General features: G+C 40.2%; 1 protein-coding gene across 9 annotated transcripts in view; it reads right to left on the bottom strand.

Moving 5' to 3' along the window:
* Positions 1–22,895, bottom strand: part of FAM120B (family with sequence similarity 120 member B) — a 110,407-nt gene extending 87,512 nt beyond the window's left edge. The window contains exons 1-4 of one of the 9 annotated variants that reach the window (XR_012902777.1): positions 15,150–17,700; positions 13,324–14,370; positions 9,954–10,134; positions 5,535–5,636 (exon numbers count right to left, since the gene is read on the bottom strand). Coding sequence is in view for 8 of the 9 variants with exons in the window: in XM_075924692.1 (XP_075780807.1) it covers positions 5,535–5,636; positions 9,954–10,134; positions 13,324–14,370; positions 15,150–15,221 (1,402 nt within the window). In the remaining variant the exon portion in view is untranslated. The other 8 variants (XM_075924696.1, XM_075924694.1, XM_075924695.1 and 5 more) reach the window with 8 other exon arrangements.
* Between the last annotated feature and the right edge of the window lie 1,218 nt (positions 22,896–24,113).

Genomic DNA, 24,113 nt, shown 5'->3' with positions numbered 1-24,113 from the left:
GAAGCAAAATTTAATGACTTGCCTAAGAGTTTAACTTAATAAACTATCCAACAGTTTATGGCAAATCCAAGATTAGAAGAAGTCATGATTTCCAGTTCTTTGTTCTAACCACTGGATTATATTGCGCCTCTGCTAGATTTTACAGTAATTATTATACATTGAGAGGAGAGATTTACTTGTATATGGAAAAAAATATTTCTTCTAATGCTTCTGTATGTTCTTAAGGCTTATCTACACAGTGCCATAGTCTGAACTACAAGTATTAACTGAAGTGCACTATTATATACTGTAATCCAACTGCCCCATGTAGACTGTGCTAGTGAGAACTAAAAGGTACCTAATTTGTTGTGATGTAGTCTTGTTTCAAAAAAGACTACATTAATGTGCATGAGGTACCTTTTAGTCTGACCCACCAGGATCTACCCAGAGCACTTACGGTGCGTCTACACAGTACCTGAAATTCAAAATAAGATATAAAATTTGTGCTACGCAAATTGCATCGTTTATTTCAAGTCTATTTTTAAATAGGCTATTTCAAAATTTGGTGCTGTCTACACAGCGCCAAATTTTGAAATAAAGCACTGTTTTGAGCTATCCCTTATTCCTCGTAGAATAGCGGATGCATTCAAAAGACGCAGAGTAGTTATTTCGGGATACCTCCAGTATCCCAAAATAGTATTGCAATGTAGACATACCCTTAGAGCACAACATATTAGAAATAGGACTACATCAATACAAGCTTCGTAACTTTTAGTTTGCATCAACAGGATCCAAATTGGATAATTAGAGTTCAACATATTAGAAGCTCTACAATTCATACTCCTGTCATTTAGACTGCAGTGCTATGTAGAAAAATCCTTTGATTCACTTTTCAAAAAGTTAAAAAAACAAAATGGAATAAAATTCATAATTGCTGCCTGCCCAGTTGATACTAGAAGGATTATTCAAGGGAAAATTAACTGTCCTGAAATTTAACTACTACAAATGTATGTGAATCCAAGAATGGTGCCCTATAATTTTATATTACTTTTGTCGCTTTCAGTTTTCCTCTATTATGCAATATATGTGTGAAGGACTGACTTCAGGAGTACTCATGCTTATAATCTTTATGCATTCTTAGAGTGAGAATATGACCAAGATGAGCGGCCTGGTCACCACAGGTATACAAATTGATACTTTTCTAACAAAGATACTTTCTAGTCAACAAGTGAAAAGGTCACTAATCAAATTTACGTGCTAGAATAAATGTTCTCTCTAAAATTTGACGGTGTATGAAGTACAGTATTCCTAAAAACCAAGAAAACATCACATACATGGCAAGTCTTTATTTTGGTTGGCTGAGTTTCAATAATTGATTTATAACAAGCAAGCAATGCATTCAGATACAAACTGGTGGAATGTATTAACACCTCAGTGTCATTAAGCTTTAGGTTTACACAAAGGTGTTGTATAAATTTGCACCAACCTAAGTCACGTCACCACATGGTACATGCACTGCTTGTGTGACATAAAAGCAGCACAGTTTACAATAAAAAAACATACAGCCTCTCAACCAGAAGCAATAAATAATGAGTTGAAATGTGTGAATGAGCAAATGATAAAACAAATGCTTGTAACTATTTTGCATGTATATGAAAAAAACGACAAAAAGGGTTTTAGAAGACTCAGCTTATCAAGAATGTTTAACATTAACATATCAATCATTTTGGCTACTTTTAAAAGGTTTACTACTGCAAGCCAGAATAGTGGTTAAATTTGACTCTTCAGAATAAGTGAGTTGCCTTCTTCTAAAGCCAAGTATATCCATTACATACATTTGTATTAACTAATTTTTGAAAGTACAACCAGACTCCTCCAATATGAAGTGCCTTTGATTTAAATTCACCAACAGTATCTGAAACACTTTTGTCAACAAAGTGAAAAGCAGCATCAGAATATTTGTGACAGCTGAGACTGCAAAGTATCTTTTAAAATCAGTAGCAAACTACAGACCATTAATCTCCTTTAGAAAAGCTTCATCAGCTTCTTGTTTGCTAGATTACTTCTAGAAGCCAGAACATATAAAATGAAACATATATGTATTCCCTTATATAGATCATCATCAATAGCATATGAAATGCACAAGATAGAATTAATACTTATTAAGCTAATTGCCATCTTTGATCAACCATTCATTTAAAGAAAACAAAACAGTCATCTAAGCTTAACATTTAATTTTGGTCTTTTAAGATGACTGAAAGAGAAGGGAAAAATCCATCACCTAGTCATTCAAATGGAAGGGGACACTCAAATGTCAGATGGGACTCTTTCAGAGGCCTGGGTATATAAGGATATGTTTGTATACATGCACACAAACACTATCTTAAATTATTGTCCTTGGAACCTTAACATTAGTTCTTGTATAACCTAATATTCCATATTCCATCAGCTGTAAGATTTCCAGATTTTTAAGGCAGCTTTATGCCCCATAACAAGTATATTTCAGTAGTGTTTTCCTGGTTTTTTAAGAGTTCTGATATCTGAAATGATTCAAATTAATGTTTAAAATATATATCAAAATGGAAGCTTTTTCTTTCAGCCACTTCAACAAATTAAGAAACTTGAAAAGGCATAGATGAAAACTGAGCCCTTGCGAAGTCAATAGCAAAATTCAAACTGACTTCAACAGGCCCAGGATTTCATCCATAATTTCTTATTATTTCAGAGAAAGGGAAGTGAAATGTTTATATAATATAACAATTTCCAAAAAGATACATACATATTTTAACAGAACCAAGGCCAAACAAAAACAAAACCCCTCACATACTATACATGCCTGTGGTTCAAATAATAGATTCTATCCTCTTTTTTTGTTGGTCTGACTTCGACTGACATTTGAATTCTAACTTATTATAATAAGATTTTTAAATGTAACTGCAAATAAAAATCTCATTTGAAAACTGGGTTGTGCTGCTGATATCCTTATTTGGTGAATTAAAGTCATACAGTGGAGGGGGAAAAAAGCTGCATGAGAGAATGTAAGTCATACAAATATGGACTGCAAAAAATTTAGAAAAATATTTATTCTCTGAAGGAATGAAAACAGAGCACTAAAAATAAACAGCAGAAGTCAGCTTCCTTTTCTGTAACAGTCTGCTTTTTATTACTGAGGTGGTAATTATTAGGGTGAAATGCACTTTTATAATCAAGTCCCATTTTTAAGTTACATATACTTTTAAGACTGTATTTTGGATTTAAGTTCTTCATGTTGGGAATAAACATGAAGGTGATTTTTTCTGGTGAGTTTGGAACAGTGGAGCCAGAACATCTGCCATTTTATGTAGGTCCTTCCCCCACAAAGGAAGAGACCACTCTACCACCTGGAAGAGGAGATTTCAACACAGTTCTCAGCCTGAGCATTCAGGACAGATTTTACTCCCTTAAAAAACAACAACAACAACAACAACAACAACATGCAAAGGTGTGGTGCTGTGTAAATGCATACTCCTATTTAGCTGAAGAATTGCACAATGGAATAAACTGAAAGCCTGTATAAGACAGAACATCTGGGTTTCAAATTATGGCTTCAAATGATCATAAGTAGCTCTGGATCCATTACACACCTCAGCCTTCTGTCCTTCTCCTGGATTACCCTATCATCTGTGTCTGAATATGCAATCATTACTTCACTAGATTCCTAGAGCAGGAAGGGCAGTCTCCAGGACAAAATACTGGATTGGACTCAGGAAACCTGGGTTTGGGTTCATAGTTCAGCTACAGACTTTTAGTGTATTGGGGAAAGTAATTTTATGTTTGCCTCAGTTACTCTCCAGGAAAACAGGTATACTTTGCCATCTCACAGATGTGTTGTAAGAGTAAAATACATTCATGATTTTGAGCTGCTTATAATACTGTGAAGCAGAAGGACATGTACGCAGCACATGTGTAAGTAGCACAAAACCTGCATGTTTAGGAGTGCACTGACAGCAGGGAAAATTAATTTGGGAGTATAGGTTTTGGAACAAATAGAAAGGTCACCAGATTTAATGGGCATTTTCTTATATCATCTTAAAGGACTTAAGGGATCAGGGGAGAAGGTAGTCTTAGCTGTTATTTCCTTTACAAACTGTGTGCTAGTTAAGTAAATACAAAGGCACATTTCTATATCCTATTTTAAAAAGAACCAAAAGTAGAAAGACAAACACAGACAATTACATAAAAGCAACAGAAAAAGTAACAGCAATATGTTGTGCCAATCAAGTCATGGGACTACTTGCTAATTCCAGAAAGGCTGGCAGAATAGCTATAATAAATAGCTATGTTTTAAAATAGCACAAATAGAAAAACAATCACAGGTTAGTCAGTGACTCAGAACCCCTCTTCATGATGGATGTGCATTTTCCTTTCATTATGTGAATTAAGAATGAAGGACCAAATTATCTGAGGTAAGCAGGTAAACTCCCATTAAAGCCAATGGGAATTGCACCTGCTCATTCCAGGTCTGAAATTGGACCAAAGGGCCAACCTACTAGCATAAGAGTCTTTTTTTGTCTCAGCTTTATTGTTACAACATAAGCCCCAGTCAGGTAATGAGCTCTGCAGGGGTCCCTTTGTACATGGAGGCTAAAACCAAAGTATGATATTTTATTAGGGGTTGCTGTGCTAAGATACCACATTTTGAGTGACAGATAAAACTGAACTAATATTTGTTACTGAAAAATGCCCACAATGCTTTTTATAAAAGGTAAACGTGTTACGCAAAATATGCTGGACATATTTCAGATAGACCAAAAGCAGTTACCTATCTGAATTCCCTCTGAAAGTGCAACAGGATATGGTATTGTTTGCTCCTAAACTACTATAGCACAGCTGTGTGCTATTAAAAAGGGGTGATTGCAGTGTGGTGGAAGACAGGCAATTCATATACACTGTGACCAATCATGTAGTTAAAAATGTATAAAAAACATTTGAATGAAAAATGTTCTATAAATGTAAAACAGTCCTCTTAGTATTACAATCACAGTGAGATAGCTGAAATAGCATTAGTGCGTGTGTTCCTTAAAGTAAAATAAAGACAAAGAAGAACAATGCAGTGCAAACATTGAAAACAGACAGTGCATTGGCCACAAATAGTAGAAAAGAACTCAGAGGCACCCCATAGGAGGTCCAATTACTTTTTTAAAATGAACTAGTTTTTAAATTTACACATGGTTTGGTATAACAGCCACGTTTGACTTCCTTGTCCTCAAATACAATATACCTTTCAAATATTAAATAATTGTTCTTATCTGCTTTAAATGTGAATTTCTCAAGTATTGTGTGAGATTTTAATTTAATATAGTATTAATATGAAGTTCTGAAATTAAAACCATTAAACACATAGGACAAGCCCAAGCAATTATGGACAAACAGCACTAACATTTTAACAACTGGTCTTTCACAGTCCTCTTTGACTGCACAACCAAATATCTAATAAAAGATTTTCTAAACCGATTAGTAACCAAATATTAATCAATCAGTTCAGAGTAAAATATTAAGATGAGATTTTATTCTACCTGGGATGTCAAGCTGTACAGGCTGTACGAGGTCTGGTTGCTGCATTGGATTCCCGAAGTACACAAACCATTCCTTTACTACAGGATAAGCTCCACAGCTGTCTAAAGAACAAACAATTTGATCAATAAATCAAGTACAAATGTTGATGCTCACATAAGAGTTGAGAAGAGTGGTGGGAGAGGATTGCTAAAGCATTAGTAATCACAACATTTTACAATATCTGATCAATTGTAAATAGAAGAAACAGAGCATCTTTTCACAAGTGATCGGGTTTAGTTATACACTATGACAAGAGTTTAGAGTTGGAACTGCAACTGATGTTTCAGGGGAAGAGTCTCAGCTGTTAGCTTTTTGTGTCCTTCTCATCCTGGATTGCCCTTTGGTATAACTTAGCCAGCCTGGGAACCTATGTTATGCCAGCCTCTTGAGGCTACCTGATTGGGCTGAACAGAGCCACAAACTCCAGCTGTGCCCCTAAAATTTCACTGCCTGCTCCCAGCTTTGACCCTGGCAGACATGCTATGTCAGGGCTTGAAAGGGATCATTACAGGGCAGCCCATACTAGAAATGTAAAAGGATCAACAGTTAACAGGAAAGCATTAGGCATAATGTTAACCAATCCTTAATCATTAACCCTGGCCAACCGCACCAGGCCAGCAGCACCCCAGTCCTGGTTTTGTCGGTGGGCTAGGCCAGCAGCACTCCAGCCTTGGCCCCCGAGCACTGGTGGGACCCCAACCCTGGGAGCCCCACACCAGCCCACAGGAGGGATCCTAGCCTCGGACGCATCCAGCCAGAGTGGCCACTATTATCCAACTCATATTGAAATCTTATGGGCATGCTGGGTACTTAATTCCCTCAGGATCCTTTGAAAAATCCTAGTTTAAAGGCAAATTATTTGTGAGGAGAAGGGGGAAATGGCCATTTGACATCTTCAAATGATGCTGCATAAAGGAGTGAAAATTATCCTGGCCTCCCAAAAATAAAGGTTTTTTTACTGCTTATTTGTACCTTAGTACAGTATTGGGAATGTCTGTGCTTTCCTGATGTTGTTAGAGGTCCCAGAAGCTTCTTTGTAACACACAATCTTACATATTTAACTAGATTTACTGGTTACTACCCCCCCCCCCCATATGAAAATACTTGTAACCATGTTTGCCCTAAATTTATTTAAATATTTTAATTTGCTATTTTCATGTTCTAACTACTTAATTTTTTTAAAAAAATACAATAATTAAGTATTCTGAAATGTATCCTAATTCTATCTGGAGTATTCAGCACATCATCTTCATGTTGTAAGTTGATTTATAGAAACTTTTCCAGATCACCTCCCTATCACTGCAAAAATACTGTAATCATCATTATTCCCCATACATGGTGCTCTCCTTTTTGGTCCAAAATTTGCTTAAATAACATTTCTCTCTCACAGTTTTGTGGAGCATGCCCTGAATTTTCACTTCTGTGTTCCAATATGCAATATGAAGAAAACAGATTTGTCAATCTCCAAGTAGATACTAGGGGACAGGAAAAAAAAAATCTATATGAAAAAGTACCTTGAAATTGTATAGCAACTGAATTGCTAAACAGTCTAACATCCTGTTTTGGAATAATAATGTTTGAGTGATAATCCTTCATTTACTGGAATGTTCAATTATTCTATTGTCACTTTTGGAAAAAAAGTTCTGAAATTTGTATTTCCTTAAAAAAAAAAAAAAAAAAAAAAAAGGCAAGTCAGGAAACTTAAAAACTGAGGTGCTGGGTTAAAAAAGTTACAATTGAGACTATGATGTGCCATCAGGTTCTAAGTTTTGGTGAAATAAAGTACTTTTACATTGATCATTTTTCTTATATTCACGCTACTAGAACATTAACATACCAAAAGGGAGAGGGTAATCATAGTAAACCTTTCATTAAATATTACATATATTTTTACAAAAACTTAACATCTTGGTGATGACAATCCATTAATAATATAAATACACTATTCAAATGAAGTAGCCAAACACAGACAAACCACTCTTAAAACTATGATTCTACACAACTGACAACATATAAATGAAACAAAAGCTGGACAATGATGTAAATGCCAAATTCATTTCTCCTCCCCCCAGCCCCAATACTGGAAACAAGGATCCAGATTGTCAACTGCTCAGGTTGTACAAATTAGACTGAAATTTGCCTCTGCCCACCAACAAGACATTTCTATTACCTTTATTCACCTCTATTACATATCCTAGCAAAACATTGATGACAAATCCCATGGTGCCAGGAAGTGTCTCATTCAAAGAAATATATTTTAAATTATTTACTATTCAAAGATCAAAATGTAACACCTTAGTGACATTTGAAAGGAAAGGGAGAAAGACACCCTACTGATTTCTCCTTGATCAAGTAAAACATCCCTTAAAGTGTGCTATATGATTCCAAAATATACCAAGTTAAGAATTAATAAAGAGATTTTCATGGAAGATCTCAATGTGAAGACTGAATGACCTCACATTCACCTCAAAATCTTACACCATAATCTTAAATGCCTGTACCTTCAATCCTGAAGGATCCCATTACATTGCTAACTCCCTTAGAAACTTCTGATAATCCCTAGCTAAATTTTCAAAGCACTTCTGTACTGTATGTACAAAATCACCACCTGATCCAGACACATCTGGAGTGGAAAAGGGCAGCTATATTTTTTCTAAATGATCTGTGAATTACTGTTGCCTATTAGTATAAAGGAAGTTCCAAACTGAACAGGAACCCTATGTGCAACATAAAAAAAATTATGTAAGGTATACTCCACATCTGTAAACACTTCCGCCCTACTGAATGCACAATGGTGACAACTAGTATAGAATCCTCCAAATGGGATTTTTTTGGCAGTGACAAAGTGCGGGTCAGTATGGCAGGCATTTACTTCATCCCTTTGCTATGCACCAACAATCATAGTTGAACTGTGACAATGGATTATGAAGTGCCATCTGAAGAAGTGGGCTGTGCCCACGAAAGCTCATACCACCATCTACATATTTTGTTAGTCTTTAAGGTGCTCCTAGACTATTTGTTGTTTTTTAAGTTTTTCCTGTTAAGAACTAACTCAGTTACCCCTCTGAAGCTACTGGATTTATGACTAAGGCTAAATTTTTGTCAAGGATATTTTTAGTAAACGTCATGGACAGGTTTTCTTCTTTCGAATGTTGTATTCAACACTGTATTTCTTTGTCAAAGTTGGACGTCTAAACTCTGCAGCTAGCGAGCAGTGTCGGTGGATAGATTGTGGATTTTAAATTTAGATTGTAAATTTTTGTGTTGGACATTCCACAACAATGTGGTGCATAGCTTGCAGACTGCCACAATAACAAAGTGGAGATGGCAACAATGGACAGGTCATGGGCAATAAAATAAATTCACAGAAGCCTGTCCGTGATTTTCACTAAGGGCTCCGGGGCCCTCCTCTGACCCCCACATTCCCCCCTGCAAGTGGAAGCTCCAGCGCCAGGGCACAAAATGTGTCAAGGTCAGTGGAAGTCAAGGAATCAGAGAGGTGACATAATTGTAGTACTATTTATGACTTATTACAATAATTTTCAACCCTCCAGCTTCCTCTTTTTGTCCTATGACTGCAGAGGTATGAACGGGTCACTCTACCTTGAATGGTCCCTTACAATGTGTGATTACTGCTTATGCTAAACAATCTGTTCCACCTTGCATTTTTGAGAGACTGTAATAGTATAGTCAACTAAACAATCAACCCATATGCAGGTGTTTATTGCTTATCGACATTATCGACTTCAGGCAACACTCCCCTCTCCCTCCCGTAAATTTTTTAGCAGGCTGGCTGACAGGCTGATCCAGTCCCAGCTTGTGCCGGGACCCCGCATCAACTCAGCGCTGGCTCTTAGTGCTTGTAGTGCAGAGCCACAGCAGGGGTTGATGCAGGGTCCCAGCACAAGCCAGGACTGAGCCAGCCCATCCACACACCGGCTCGTAGTGCTGGGACCTGGCATCAACCCCGGCTCTGGCTCTGCACTAAGAGCCAGCGCACAGGCAAGCTGCGGCATCAACCCCCATGATGGCTCTTAGTGCTTGTAGTGCAGAGCAGCAGCGGGAGTCATTGCCGGACCTGGCAGGAGCCAGGATTGAGTGGTAGCAAATGCTTATCAATTGTGTAGTCAACAAAATTTGTCAGCTACATGATTAACGAATTATACACTTCTTAAGAGCCCTATTGGAAACACCATTCCCAGGCTGAAGAAAAATGTATGGTTCAAAAGCTTTTCCCTCTCACCAACAGAAGTTACTCCAATTAAAAAATAACCTCACCCACTTTGTCTCTTAAATAATTAAAATATATAATCCAATTTGTATGTGCTAAGACTACTTGTCTCTAACACTGCATGCACAGTGAATTCAGGGACACTTACCTTTTCTGGACTCCAGTAAAACAGAATAAATGTGTTGCCGAACCAGACGGTAAATAAGAGCCTGTCCAGGAAGTTCTGTATCAAATTCATCTTCCAATGTATTGCTGCATTCCACTTCTCCTTTACTTAGGACATTGTACACCATATAATTTTCAGCCCTGATGTGCTGTTCTTTAGCTAGCTGTTCAAATGGGATAAAAATAATTGATTTTCTATTTTAAAATTAACAAAAAGGGGCAAAGTAAATATTTCCTCTGATCTAAGTGAAAAAATGCCAATGAAACAACTGATTTTTAAATGATCAGAATCCAGTTCTGCTTCAAAGACTAGTGATTTAATAAAATCTCACTGGCATGTCATTTTTGTGGAGAGGAAGAGTCCCTGGGAACCCTGTCATTCTCTTCCTATTATCATTCCACCATTCTCTTTTGCTACCAATAACTCCCAGAAGAGAAAAAGCAGTGCTTCTGTCAGCTGAGGCCTTGTCTTAATTGCTTAAAAAATGGTGTGTTTTTTAACTTGGTGTAGCTCGTGCATGTTAGCTATTTCAAGATAAAAAAATATAGTGGCTGGAGACAAAGCCCTTTAGTTTTACTGTACAATGCAGTAAACTGAGTGAGGGCAGGCACAGGCAAGGGTAAAGTGCTGACCTAACCATTTTTAGCAAAGATGACAAGGCCTAAAGATGGTCACTGGAAAGCAACGTATTTCAAGGGCCAAACTTATTTCTCCAACACTTACAGTCTACAAGCCTAGGAGCTCAGGAGCCCGCGCTTGGAAGCAAGCAATGCTAGACGAGGTGACCAGCACGGCTTTTTTTTTTTCTGTCCAAAAAATCATTCGCGATTTTCCTCCGATAGGTACACTAAGAAAATAGCTATGTATATTACAAGGCCATAGACACTATAGTGAAACTTTTTATACAGCATCTTTCATCCTGAAGGATCCACATACAAAGACTGAAAAGGACACACACTGGCAACCAATTAGTGCACAGCACACTGCACGACTACAGGGAGTGGGGAGGGAAATTTGTAGATAAACATGAAAGGACATCAAAATCTTTATTTTCAAAACAAAGTAAGCAGGACTTCAGTTTATAAAATCAACTCAATGAATCAATAAATGAAGGAGACTTGTATCTTAGGCTTTCTATAGTACTCATTGCTTTAGCAGTGTTGATGGCTGCTGCAGATGAGGTACTTATAGCTATTTTACCAAACTTAGAGCCTCAATGAAATAATAAATGTTATTCCAATAGCCCATTTTAGATGCATCAAATTCTAATCTAATTTTGTAGCAAGATACACCACACTATAATGCTTCATTTTATTTTAGACATATAGCTTACAAAGGCATGAATTCACAAACTTTGTGAAATTACAGATTTGGTTGCCACAAATGTACCACAAATCCATGATTTACAGTAACTTGAAATGTAAAATCACAAGCTGAGCCCATACTGACCACACATACAAGTATGATTGACATGAAAGCTATGTCGAGACTATGGGGAAGGTTCGAAAAAGTATAGGCAAATTCCTGGTGAATTTGCATATCTTCTTCTGATCTCACTTTTAAAAGTGAAAGTAGTCTAGACGTGTTTTTTTCCGGCAACCCCTTCTTCGAAAAGCCAAGTAAACCTCATTTTTTAGAGGAAAAGCAGCTTTTCGAAAAAGGGGGGGTTGCTGGGAAAAAAACAACAACACACATCTAGACTACTTTCACTTTCGAAAGCTTTGCTTTCCCATGGAATTTGCATATCCTCTTTCAAATCTTCCCTGTAGTCTAGATGAGCCGTGAATCTTGAAAAACATTTCTACTGTAAACAAACAGGCAGGCAACTAGAGATGCAGACTTTTCAAGACAAGCAGTACTGCAAGCCAGCATATCCAAGGCTGAAACAGAGGTCAAGTATGTATGTGGACTTGTTTGCATTTAAGTTAGAGAGCTGTATATGTCTTCCAAAATGTGAACTGTTGTTTGCTTTGTCAATGCGTAAAAGAAATTGTACATCTACTAATTAGACTAAGTTTTTTGGGTCAGGGAAATCTTTACTTAGGGTTTATAAAGAAAAAAGTAGAACAGGGCCAAAATCTTAATTGGACCTTCCGGATAGCTTTCATTAATTGACTGATTTTATTACACGAATACGTCATCTTAGAAAACTGCATTCTTTCAGATTAAAGATCAAACCAAGCTAATGATCATGACGACCTCAAGGTCCCTTCCTATCCTACATTCCAGAAGAGAAGGGATAGTAACCTTGATGTCCTGGGTAGAGCCTTGTGTCGGCTCTGTATCCGTATCCACGGATGCAGATACCTACAGACATAAAGCAGATATCTGCAGATTTGCAGAGCTCTAGTCCTGGGCATATTCCAAAGAGTATGTTTACGTGTACAGTGCAACAGAGGCACAACTGTATCAATGCAGCTGTGTTGCTGTATGCATCTGGTGAAGAAATGCTGACGGAAACTCTCCCCTTGGCATAAAAAAACACCTTTGCAAGTGGGAAAGCGCGTCTCTCACCCACACAAATGTTTATGTCGGTGTAAGCTATGTTGCTTAAGGGGGTGAAAATCACACTCATGAGGAATGTGTTGTCATAGGCTGTAGTGCAGATATAGCTCTAGATAAGTACATTTTTCCTATCTACATTTCCCTCGCATATTCAATCAGAAACAATATTCTTCTTCATTTTGGCCTCACAACTCTAACAATCAGTTATGCGTGGATATGGATGTTTAAACAGTTGCTATATTTTATCATAGTGATGGTTACATTTTAGAGATGGACTAAGTGCACACTGTATAGTTTTTATTGTAAGTTTTAAGCTGGAAGCTTTTGGAACAGAAATAACAAATATAAAATAAACTTTCAAATTATACTCAATACAGAGTTGATGATTATTTTTACAAAATGATCAAGATAACTAAGAGGAGGAAAGAAAGCTCCTATGTTCAAAGCTTCTGGATATCTAACAAAATATGGCTCTTAATTACACACAATTTTATAAGGGCATTTTCTTGAATTCTCAAAGTTTCTCTTAATAAACTCATGGATTTAACACCGTCACATAAACTAAAAGTCTCTCAAAATATATTAGAGAATTAACAAATTTCTGTGTTTCTAGTTATCAAAACTTAGTTCATTCAAGGAAAATGACTATTCTTAGCTTGATTCTAAGTACCCATATCAGTAAAACTCCCAACCCTTTCAGGATCAGCCATAGCATTAGCTTAGGAAAAGAATATTTTGCTCAGGAAAAAAAAAAACTAAAATATATATCACGCACATATTCACTTATCAATTGTCAGTAAATGTTTATAGGAATAAAGTGATGGCAAAGCTATAAGAGGTGAGATACCTGAAAGATGTCCTGATCTGCACATGTGGCTATTTCTTGCTTGACCAGATGCATTTGAGAATCATTGGGAGGAAGCCATGGAGACTGTTGGCCAGGCAAGAGATAGGATTCCACTCCCCTGTAAAGTAATTTGTCTGATGCCAAAGGAAGCATTTCTTTCAAGTCTTTCAGGCTATCATATGAGCATGGAAGTTTTGATATGTAATTTGCTACAGCTAGAATTATGTTTGTCTTTTTATCATAGTTCTGGCTCTTTGGAGGACATGAAGCTACACATTTCTGCCAGAAACCCTCCAAAATGTCTTCTGGAAGTATATCATTCCCAAGAAGGCAAGCAAAAAGAGGAAGGTCCATTATGTTGAGGCCTAATGTGTGGCAGAGGATCTCTCTGGAGTACATAACAGTAACCATCCTATCCAAGCAGAGCTTACTAATGGAAAAATAGGGAGAAGTGTTATAGATTAGGTAGTCAGTATCTTGTCCAAGAATTCCCATGCAATTATTCTGCAGTCCAAAAGAAGCCACTTCATAATCTGCTTCTTGCAATGAACATATCGTTTCTTGACCAAGTGACTTTAAGGCAAAGCGTGTAAAAGTTGCCAATCCTGAAGGAATAAAGAACATCCCTCTCCCTGGTTGTTGTCTATTAGATTTGAGGAACTGAAAGATTCTGGTTATTTCTTTGTTGTTCTTCAATCTTCGTTTGACCCACTCATTTCTCTTTTTCTGCTCTACCACACCATCAAAATAGAACACCAGCTTGATACCAGCTGCCATAAAAGTTTTAATAAAATGCTGCAAGTTAGCGAGGTACTCTTGCCACTGGCCACCACAGACCCAGGATTCTGAGGTGTACCACTGTCGAATACAACCCATAGCATCTACCACAATTACAGGAGGAGAGTCAGGATGATCGATGTGATGTTTTTCTGCCATTTCTTTAAGATTTACCATCGTACATGCATTAGGACATGCATTTGCCACAAACCACTGCAAACCTTTCACGCCCATAGTTGATCTCTTTTTAAGACAAATTTTCTCAGCAATCTGAAAAAGGAAAAGGAAAACAAATTCTAAATCACAGTATTAACAGAAGCAATGTTCAACTGTTAGGCAAGGATACCAAGAGTCCAAAGAAAGAACAGGATTCTGTTTCTAGTTTTGCTAATGAGTCCTTTTCTATTTTAGGTTTTAATGCTCTAAACTTGTTTTTCCCATCTCTAAACTGGGCAACCAAACCTACCTTTGTGATGCACTTTGCCTTCCATCTCTAGTTCTCACTATAATTATGCTAAAAATATTACTGAAAAAAATCAAGATGAACAAAGCTCAAATAAACAGATTCCTTTGAATACAAAATCATGAAGTTTAATTTAAAAATTCAGTGCTTATTTATTAGGATTCATGCAGATATCATGATTAAAAAGTATGCAGCTTTTCCTTTTCCAAGGGGTTTTACAACATACAGAATACTAGCTTGACTTTCAGAGGCTCTTAGCTCCCACAATTTCAACTGAAGTCAGTGGAAACAGGGGCTAAAAACTATAGAATCAGCCCAGAGCTTTGATCTTAGAAATGTAAAATCCTGTTTAATCAGTTAACTGGTTAAATGTTATACTGAACTGGTTAACCACTTAAAATGAGTGGGTGGGGAGCTGCTCCTTTCCTCCTCCTCATTATGGTGGGCCCTGCCAGGCTGCAGCAGCCCCTGCCAGTTAAACATAACTGGTAAGTATCGCCTGGAAAGGGTGATGCTTACTGGTTAACCATTCACATCCCTATTTGACCTTGCAACTGGATCCATGCAGGCAGACCTCCATGCCTACCTGAAGCTTCAGTATCATCAATGGTCCATCCTCACGAATCCGACTGCAATTCCGAGATTCATATTTCTGCATACTATTAGCTGTTTCAATTGTATTTTGATTTTACAATCTTATGCATTTTACTACAGGTTGAACCTCCCTAAACCGGGACTTTCTGGTCCGGCAACATCCATGGTCCGATAAGGCCACAGATGTTGCTGGACCAAAGAGCCCCAGGAGCGGGAGCCAGCCGGGAGAACACAGGGTCTGCAGGGTCCCAGCTGGGTCAGCAGTGGCTAGGCAGGGGAACCCCAGTGCCAGCGGGGCCAGACATCATCAGGGAGCTCCCGCTCTAGGTGAAAAACCCCCAATGTCAATGGGGTCTGGTGTCTGGAGAGCCCCTGGCAGCGGGGCTAGGGAACCCCGGGAACTGCCCTGCGGCAGTGGGGTTCATATGGCCAGGCCGCCCTGACCAGGGAAACCCCTGGTGACAGTGGGGCCATGCAGTGTCTCAGGAGATCTGGCTGAGGAACCCCGATGGCAGGACCAGGCAGAGGCTGGGGAGTCTAGGCCCTAGCAGGGGAATCTCCAGTAGCAACGGGGATGGCTTGGCAGCCCTAAGCAAAAAACCCCAGGAACTCCTGGTTACAGTAGGGACAGTGGTGGCTGGGTGGCCTGGGGCTGGGAAACCCCAAGGAACCCTCTTAGGTAGCAGGGCTGGCAGTGGCCAGGTGGCCCTGGCTGGGGACCCCCTGGGAACTACCAGCACTACAGCAGCCAGGGGGTGGGGGAGGAGGAGCACAGAAGAGCAGGGAGCCCCAGGGAGAGGAGCCAGCAGCGGAGCAGCCAACAGGGGAGCAATGACCTCTCCCCTGGTCCAGCGAACTCCCTAGTCCGAGATGGCTCAGCTCCCGAGGGTGCCAGACCAGGGAGGTCCAACCTATATAATGTAGTTTAAAGACTCAAAAGCTAAAAATTCAGAACTTTTAAATAATTAAGTCTCTATATGCGGTAAATTTATAACAACTTGACCATTAAAAGGATTAACACTTTAAAGTGGTCACTATAATGCATGTTAATTTTGAATCAACTAATCTGAATGGAAAAAAATTATACATATGGACTACAATCTTAATACAAGGAAAGGACGAAATCAGATTTTTCTGTATTAAAAAAAATTGCCAAACAGAAATATGGCTTTCCCCCCATAATTTTCTGTGTTAAAAACATGCAAAGAAACCCGGTTTATATATTGCACAAACAAATATGGGAACAGGGTTAAACTTAAAAACTTTCAACCAACTCATTTTTGTTTATAGAAATTCTTGCTCATATTAAATTATATACATAGCTTTAATGATAGCAGCCTTTTTCTACTAATGCAAACGCTTTTTATTTCAAACGGACTTTCTACCAAATACTGTTGGTGACAATACAGAATTGTTATGCAGCAAGACAAGTTCATTTTTCCTTTTCCTTTGACTTTATTCGAAAATTGTTTTCTCTTTTCTCTCACACTAAGGAAATTAACTACATGTTTTAATTAAGCAGGTACAAGCATTCCTGTCTTTCACACTGCTGATCTCTCACATTTTGAATTACAAACTACCTCAGGAGCATATAAAAAAAGAAACTGAATACGAAAAGTATCATGAATTTACAACTGTGAAAGGTGCCTATAAGTCTTTCTTCCTCAGAGTTGTAACACCCTTCACATTCAGTTTTCAAACACCCTCTTCGGTATGAAGTGAGATAAAATGTTTAAAGCAATCTAGAACTGCACTGTTAATATTACCTTTTGTAAAAACAGAAATATTTATCCTCATCACTACTGCACAGATGTACAAAATACAGTATTGATTTCCCAAGCACTAGGGCCACATGAGTATCCTTCAAATTCCAGCTGTTTGTGTCAAACAGAAGTTTTCACTAGCAGCTGCATCTGTGATCATGAGAGGAGTCACACATTTCTTTAGTTTGATTACTGGTGTATGCAATCACACCATAAAGAGTTCCTTAAAAGGAAGTTAGCACATTTCCATGGAGTATTGGCAAGAACTAGACCTGTGACCAAAGGGAATCCCTCCACCACCCATTAGCGGTGTATGCAATCACACCAAGTGATGTAGTAAGGTCTTTGCACATGTAGTAAGTACACTGCTTCTGGGTTTTTGAAAGAAGTCCATATTATTTCTGCAGAAATGAACTGGGTTCAAGCAACAGGAAAAGGAGACACTCTTCCAGGTTCTGAAGGAAGAAACTACTGCATTAAATAATTTAGAAGCAGAGCTACTGAAAAGTAGCAAACATTCTCCTGCATTCATAGCTATGTCAATATCTGAAACATTCACTCAACCAACAACTACGGCCAATCTACGCTAGGAACATTTTCAAAAAACTTCCCAATATTGCCAGTACTAGTAACATCAGAAACATCAACAACAGTAACGGAAAGTAATTCTCAATGGTTCACAGTCATGCTGGAAGGGCATAACAAGTGGGGTTCTGCAGGGATCAGTTTTGGGACTAGTTCTGTTCAACAATGTAGATAATCGCATAGGGTATGTCTACACTGCCACCCTAGTTCAAACTAGATTGGCTAATGTAGGCATTCGAACTTGCATATGAAGCCCGGGATTTAAATATCCCGGGCTGCATTTGCATGTTTCCAGGTGGGCGCCATTTTTAAATGCCCACAGTTCGACCTACCTGCCCGCGGCTACACGCGACACAGACTAGGTAGTTCGAATTAAAGCTCCTAATTCGAACTACCGTTATTCCTCCTGCAAAGAGGTTTAACGGTAGTTCGAATTAGGAGCTTTAATTCAAACTACCCAGTCTGTGCCACATGTAGCCGTGGGCAGGTAGTTCGAACTACGGGCATTTAAAAATGGCACCCGCCCGGGAACATGCAAATGAAGCCCAGGATATTTAAATCCCGGGCTTCATTTGCAAGTTTGAATGCCTACATTAGCCACCCTAGTTCGAACTAGGGTGGCAGTGTAGACATACCCATAGAGAATACACTTATAAAGTTTGTGGATGATACCAAGCTCGGTGGGGTTGCAAGTGCTTTGGAGGATAGGATTATAAATCAAAATGATCTGGACAAACTGGAGAAATGGTCTGAAGTAAACAGAATGAAGTTCGATAAGGACAAATGCAAAGTACTCCACTTAGGAAGGAACAATCAGTTGCACATATCTAAAAGAAGAAATGACGGTCCAGGAAAGAGTACTGAAGAAAAGGATCTAACGGTCGTAGCGGACCACAAGCTAAATATGAGTCAACAGTACGACGCATTCGCTTTTTTATTTTTGGTGCAACAGTCATTCTGGGATGCATTAGAGATGGTAAAAATGTGGTTAATCTCGAAATATATCCAGGATGATCTAGCTGGTATTTGGTCTGCTGTGAGGGCAGGGGAATGGACTGGATGACCTCTCAATGTCCCTTCCAGGGCTAGTATTCTATGAATAACAGCAACACTGGGGAACCCAGCATAGGCAAACTGCTGGCTGCGATCAGCATTTTCATCACTATCCTTTATCCATATGAAAATCAGATGTAATCAACACAATGCTACTTTTTGTGCACTAATTTCTTTTTAACCACACAACTACAGGCAGAGCAATAGCAGCAGTACAAGCTTCCTATACTGGCCCTCCTCTCCAACAGGCCTTAACCATGACTTAACAGATCACTTCTAGGAGATACAATTCAGTTTCTAGGTGCATTTAGTCCTCAGACTTCCTGCTGAGACTCACAAGGGTACCAATTTGGGATTGTCTGCATCAGAGAATCTCAACCTTTCTTTTTTTCCTGAGTCCCCCTTACGCACACAACATGCTAAAACTCCAGGGCTCAGTGGAGGGCCCTTCTGGGCTTCAGTCACCAAAACAGGTAGCTTATGTCTCCCCGCTTCAGCTTTAGCTCTGTAAGGCCAGGGCTTTAACCACAGAGAGTGGGATGACCTCAGGACTCTAGACACCAGGTGTGGGAAAACTTGGGGCTTGAACGATGCGGGGGTTGGGGCCTCCAGCCACAAAGGCTCAGGGCTTCTACCCTGTAGGACACTGCAGCTTGTGACTCAGACAGACTCCTGGATTTAACCCCATTGGATGGGGATTCAGAGCTTCTGCCTCTGGGTTTCAGCACTGCAGTTCTAAGCATCAGCCCTGTGCGGTGAGTGAGGCTCAGAGCTCCCAGCTTTCAGCCCCAGATGGCAGGGAGGGGAGTGGAAATTCTAGGCTTGGGACTCTGGGTTTCAGTCCCATGGCTCCAGGCTTCAGACTCAGTAGGTGGAGGGGGAGAGTACAACAGGGCACTAGACTCCAGGATTCAGTTCTGTAGCCTCTCAGATCCCTGGTTGAGAACTACTGATCTACATAACAAAATATGATCATGTTAGAACACGACTGAACAATAAAACAAGATTACCTTATTATGACCATGACTTAGTCACCAGTATAGACCAGAATAAAATCTTGTTCCGCTTTACATCAAACAACAGGATACGCAATACATTTTGTCCTGGGCTAAAAACTAAATTATAGTTAAAATCCAACTCAATCACGTTTAAATATAATATTTTTCAATGCAGACAAAAACTGAGTGCCAAATATGACTTTTTTCCCCTATGGATTGTGGGACGTGGGCTGAGACCACTAAGTTACTTTATGCTGGTCAGCTAGCTCTTATTTTTAAATCATTTTTGATCATTAAGGACTTAAGCTAACTGGAATTCACAACTAAGAGATTAAGGCTTCCATATTCTATTCCCAATACTTGCTAGCTTAAAAAAAAGAAAAAGAAAAAGAAAACAGATCCCAAATTTGACAGTTATTCAGGTTCAGCAGTAAATTTTTACACAAGCAGACTCGCTGATTTCCAGACCACTTAACCTGAATAAGGATAGCAGAATCAGCACTGAAAATGCTTTGTTTTAAAATTCTGGCAAAATTTCCAACAACCCTTTCATGCTTAAATATACACAGATATTATTGGTTTACACCTAATAAAAATAAACATTTAGCTTTATTTTGTATCATTATTCCCTCACGTAACTAACAAAATAACTGCTAACAAATTTTCAACTTACCATGGTGGCCTGATTACTAAAGTCTCTAGTGCGTATACCTGCATGGTGTATTCTCTATGGAAATACATAATCAGAACTATTGTTTGCTACAAATTTGGTATATAGATACAAGTATACATGGTTCACCCCCTTATTTTGACATGGTGGCAAAACAGTGGTCAGATGCAGCCTACCTGTATATCAGCAACAAAGAGCCATCCTATTATGCAAATTTTGTTAGACTTCACTTTAGCTATGAATCTATCAGTAGCTGAGAAAGCCTGCCATTCAACAACTAGACACTATGCTGCTAGGTGGCAAAAATATTTACAATAAATATTTCAAGCCCCCGACAGACTTCATCCAAGGCACACAGAATGACTTAGCTACCATAGTAGCCATAATATAGACTCTTCTTATAGTAAAGAGGCTTTCCGACTACTATAGGCCAGTAGTTTTCAACTTCTGGGGGTACAACATCTCATCTAGATATTTGTCTAGTTTTACAACAGGCTACATAAAAACCACTAGAAAACTCAGGTCAACTAAAATTTCATGCAGAAAATGATTTATTTATAATATTGTATATAGTATATCAGCAGTTCTCACAACAATAGCATAGGCAAGTTCATTTTAAAGGGGTTGCCAATGCCAGCATTAGCCTCACTGGAGCCCAAGACAGAAAGCCAAATCTCAAGTCCTGCTGCCCAGGGCTGAAGCCAAAGCTCAAGTTTTCAAATGAGGTGAAGCTTAGAGTATGCAGGACAAATCAGACTCCTGAAAGGGGTAAAGTCATTTGGAAAAGTTAAGAACCACTCCCGTAGACATGGCTCTGAGTGACAGCAGCTAAACTGATAGAAGCAGCATTCTTTCATCAACAGTTTGGATAGCTACAGCACTCAAGGGCATGAATCTTTCCTACCCCAAGAATAACATACCTAGGCATATCTAAATGTCAAGTGCACACCAAGCCTGAGGGAACAGACAGCCAGAGTCTACACTGTCCTGCACTTTGTGTGGTCATTTATCCTAGCAAAAGTTAGATATAAATCATGGCCATAGGGTGCTGTAACATAAAATCAGGCCCCAAGTGTTTCTTTTTGTTCCATAAACTCAGTGGTCTCAACAGTGCTCATCCTGGCACTGACATCACTAAAAGTATGGGGTTTATACCAGTTTAGCTGAGCCAGGTAAGTCTGTATGACATGTAGAAGCAAAATGCAGGACAATGTAGCACTTTAAAGACTAACAAGATGGTTTATTAGATGATGAGCTTTCGTGGGCCAGACCCACTTCCTCAGATCAAATAGTGGAAGAAAGTAGTCACAACCATATATACCAAAGGATACAATTTAAAAAAATGAACAAATATGAAAAGGACAAATCACATTGCAGAACAGAAGGGGGATGCGGGGGGGGGGGGGGGTGGGAAGGGGGAGGAAGGAAGGTAAGTGTCTGAATTGCTGATATTAAAGGTAGGGAGAGTGGGATGTTTGTGAGTTAATGGTATTACAGGTGATAATTGGGGAAACTGTCTTGGTAATGGGTGAGAAAGTTCAAAGACTTGTTAAGTCCTTGTTGGCAAGTGTCGAATTTTAACATGAATGACAGTTCAGAGGATACCCTTTCAAGTGCAGATGTAAAAGGTCTTTGTAGCAGAATGCAGGTGGCTAAGTCATTTAGAGAGTGTCCTTTCTGGTTAAAGTGGCAAGAAACTGAGGAAGTGGGTCTGGCCCACGAAAGCTCATCATCTAATAAACCATCTTCTTAGTCTTTAAAGTGCTACATTGTCCTGCATTTTGCTTCAACTACCCCAGACTAACACGGCTACATTTCTATCACTATTCTGTATGACATGTAGACAGTCTTGTTCCAGCTAAAGCCAAACGACAATGAACCCCTGAAATGAGAGCGCCTACGTGCAGAAACGCATCTCTGTCGCACGGCCCCGTGAAGCCCTCTTCCTGGCACAGCTGCCAGGGGACATACGCAGGGAGCGTTTCTCTGTCCCCTCCCTCTCCTGGGCCGCTCCCTGCAGGCGGGTAACGATGCGGCAGCGGAAAGGCTGCCTGCCCTCCCTGCGGCGAGGGGCGGCTGGGGCACAGGCCCAGGGCCGTAACAAGGGCAGGGCAAGCGGGGCGCTCGCACCATAGTCAGGGGCGAAAGACACAGGAGGTAAAAAGCTGCACAAGAGAAGAGCGGGACGCGTGCTAACTTAAGGAGAGGGGGCGCATCTTTAACATTTGGCCCCAGCGCAAAAAATACCTAGTTACGGCGCCGCCCAGGCCACAAGGGTGTGTGGGGGGGGGGGGGAAGGGGAGGAGTTTCTGGCTCGCCGAGAGGAGAGACCACCCCTCCCCCCGCCAACGGTTGGGTGCCTGCTCCCTGGGCGGCAAGAGGGACTCGCAGCCCGTGCAGAACGGGGGCGACACCTGCTGCGCCCGGCGCCAACCCAGCAGCAGCCAGGGCCCTACCTAGCAACACCGGCACCCCCGCCGCGCGCCGTAACTCGAGCTTCCGCTTCCGGCCACTGGGAGGGAGGGGAGAAGGAAGGCGGGACTACGCGCCCCGCTGCGCGCCGCTGTCGCTGATTGACAGAAGAAAGTTCTGCGGGGGAAGCACGTGACCCTCTCACCAGGTGCTCGGCCCCCCGCCTGCCCAGAGCCGCGCGGGACCTCAGCGCTTTGCCTTTGCGGCCGGGGGAGGGGCCAGGAGAAACAGCCAGGCATGCGCACTGTAAACTACGAGGCACCGCCTCCTCCTCGTCCTGCGTCAATCCCGCGTGACATCACTGTTTGTGCCCGTAGCGCATCAGTGCACCTGGAGCCGTTCGGAGCAGAGCGCCCGGCTAGTTCATAGGCACGTGCTATTCCAAGGCAATGTCCTGCCTCTTAGCCCCCCCCCATTACATCTCCCCGTATCCCCAGTGTAGTGCACTGCGCCCCGCTGCTGACAGCATATCTAGTGCCCAGGTCGGTACCCCACCTTCCGTGGCAACGCTAGCGTCAAGCTGTCTTATTTTTATTGTCCTGCTGTTGCCTCCCCCCCACCCCCATTAAAATATGCCTTGCTGGTGTCATCCCCGAGTGATGACACCTCAGTGCGCACGCCTCTCTTTTGAAAGGCAGCGCTGTGTTTCAAAGCAGTTCTTACTAGTGATCCTGTTTGCTGGCTGTACTCTGCACATGGGGGGGGGGGGGGAGTAACATTATAAAAGAGTGATTTGTTTTCTTGGACATTTTAGGATTCCACAGTTGGCTAATGTGAAAAGAAATTGCTTACACATGTCTCCCCACTTTTCTAATACTTTTAGGTTTGTATTTGGTCACTTTCTCTATGTCCATTTATTGGACCTGGGCTTTAAAAGAAGCGTTTCCTAGCAGCAGAATGCAGAAGGTTCATTCATATTACAATAGGCAGAGAGGAAAGAAAGAGCCTGGTTTGTTTAAACTGCTTCTGTCTTCATTCACAGCCTGATGTCCATGTATATTGTGCTGGCAACAATGGAACTAAAGGACTCATTGTGGTCGCAAACAAATCAAAATAGAATAAGAGATGATAGGATAAAAGAGTCATGCAACAAAATTGTTCAAAAAATCGAAGTCTTGGATCTGAGATTTATGTTACCTTTTGGCTGCATGGCCTATTGACCGATGTTTATAATAACCACTAGAGTTTAATAAACAAAGCGATACATGGGAACTTCACATGCCATTTTTAAAGGCACTGATTAAAAATGGTCGGGGGGGGGGGAGTGTTGGTTTTATTGAATAGTTGTTTAGTGCTTGCATACATTGTACATACACATTCCACATATCATTTGTTTCTATCAGATTATTCTTGCAGTGGCACATTATATCACCATTATAAAAATGCTGTGGCCCTCTTTGTATGTGCAAACAGCA

Source organism: Pelodiscus sinensis, chromosome 3 (assembly GCF_049634645.1).
Source record: "Pelodiscus sinensis isolate JC-2024 chromosome 3, ASM4963464v1, whole genome shotgun sequence".
Taxonomy (NCBI): Eukaryota; Metazoa; Chordata; order Testudines; family Trionychidae; genus Pelodiscus; species Pelodiscus sinensis.
The sequence above is the reverse complement of the archived record's forward strand: the minus strand, read 5'-3'. Positions and strand labels throughout refer to the sequence as shown.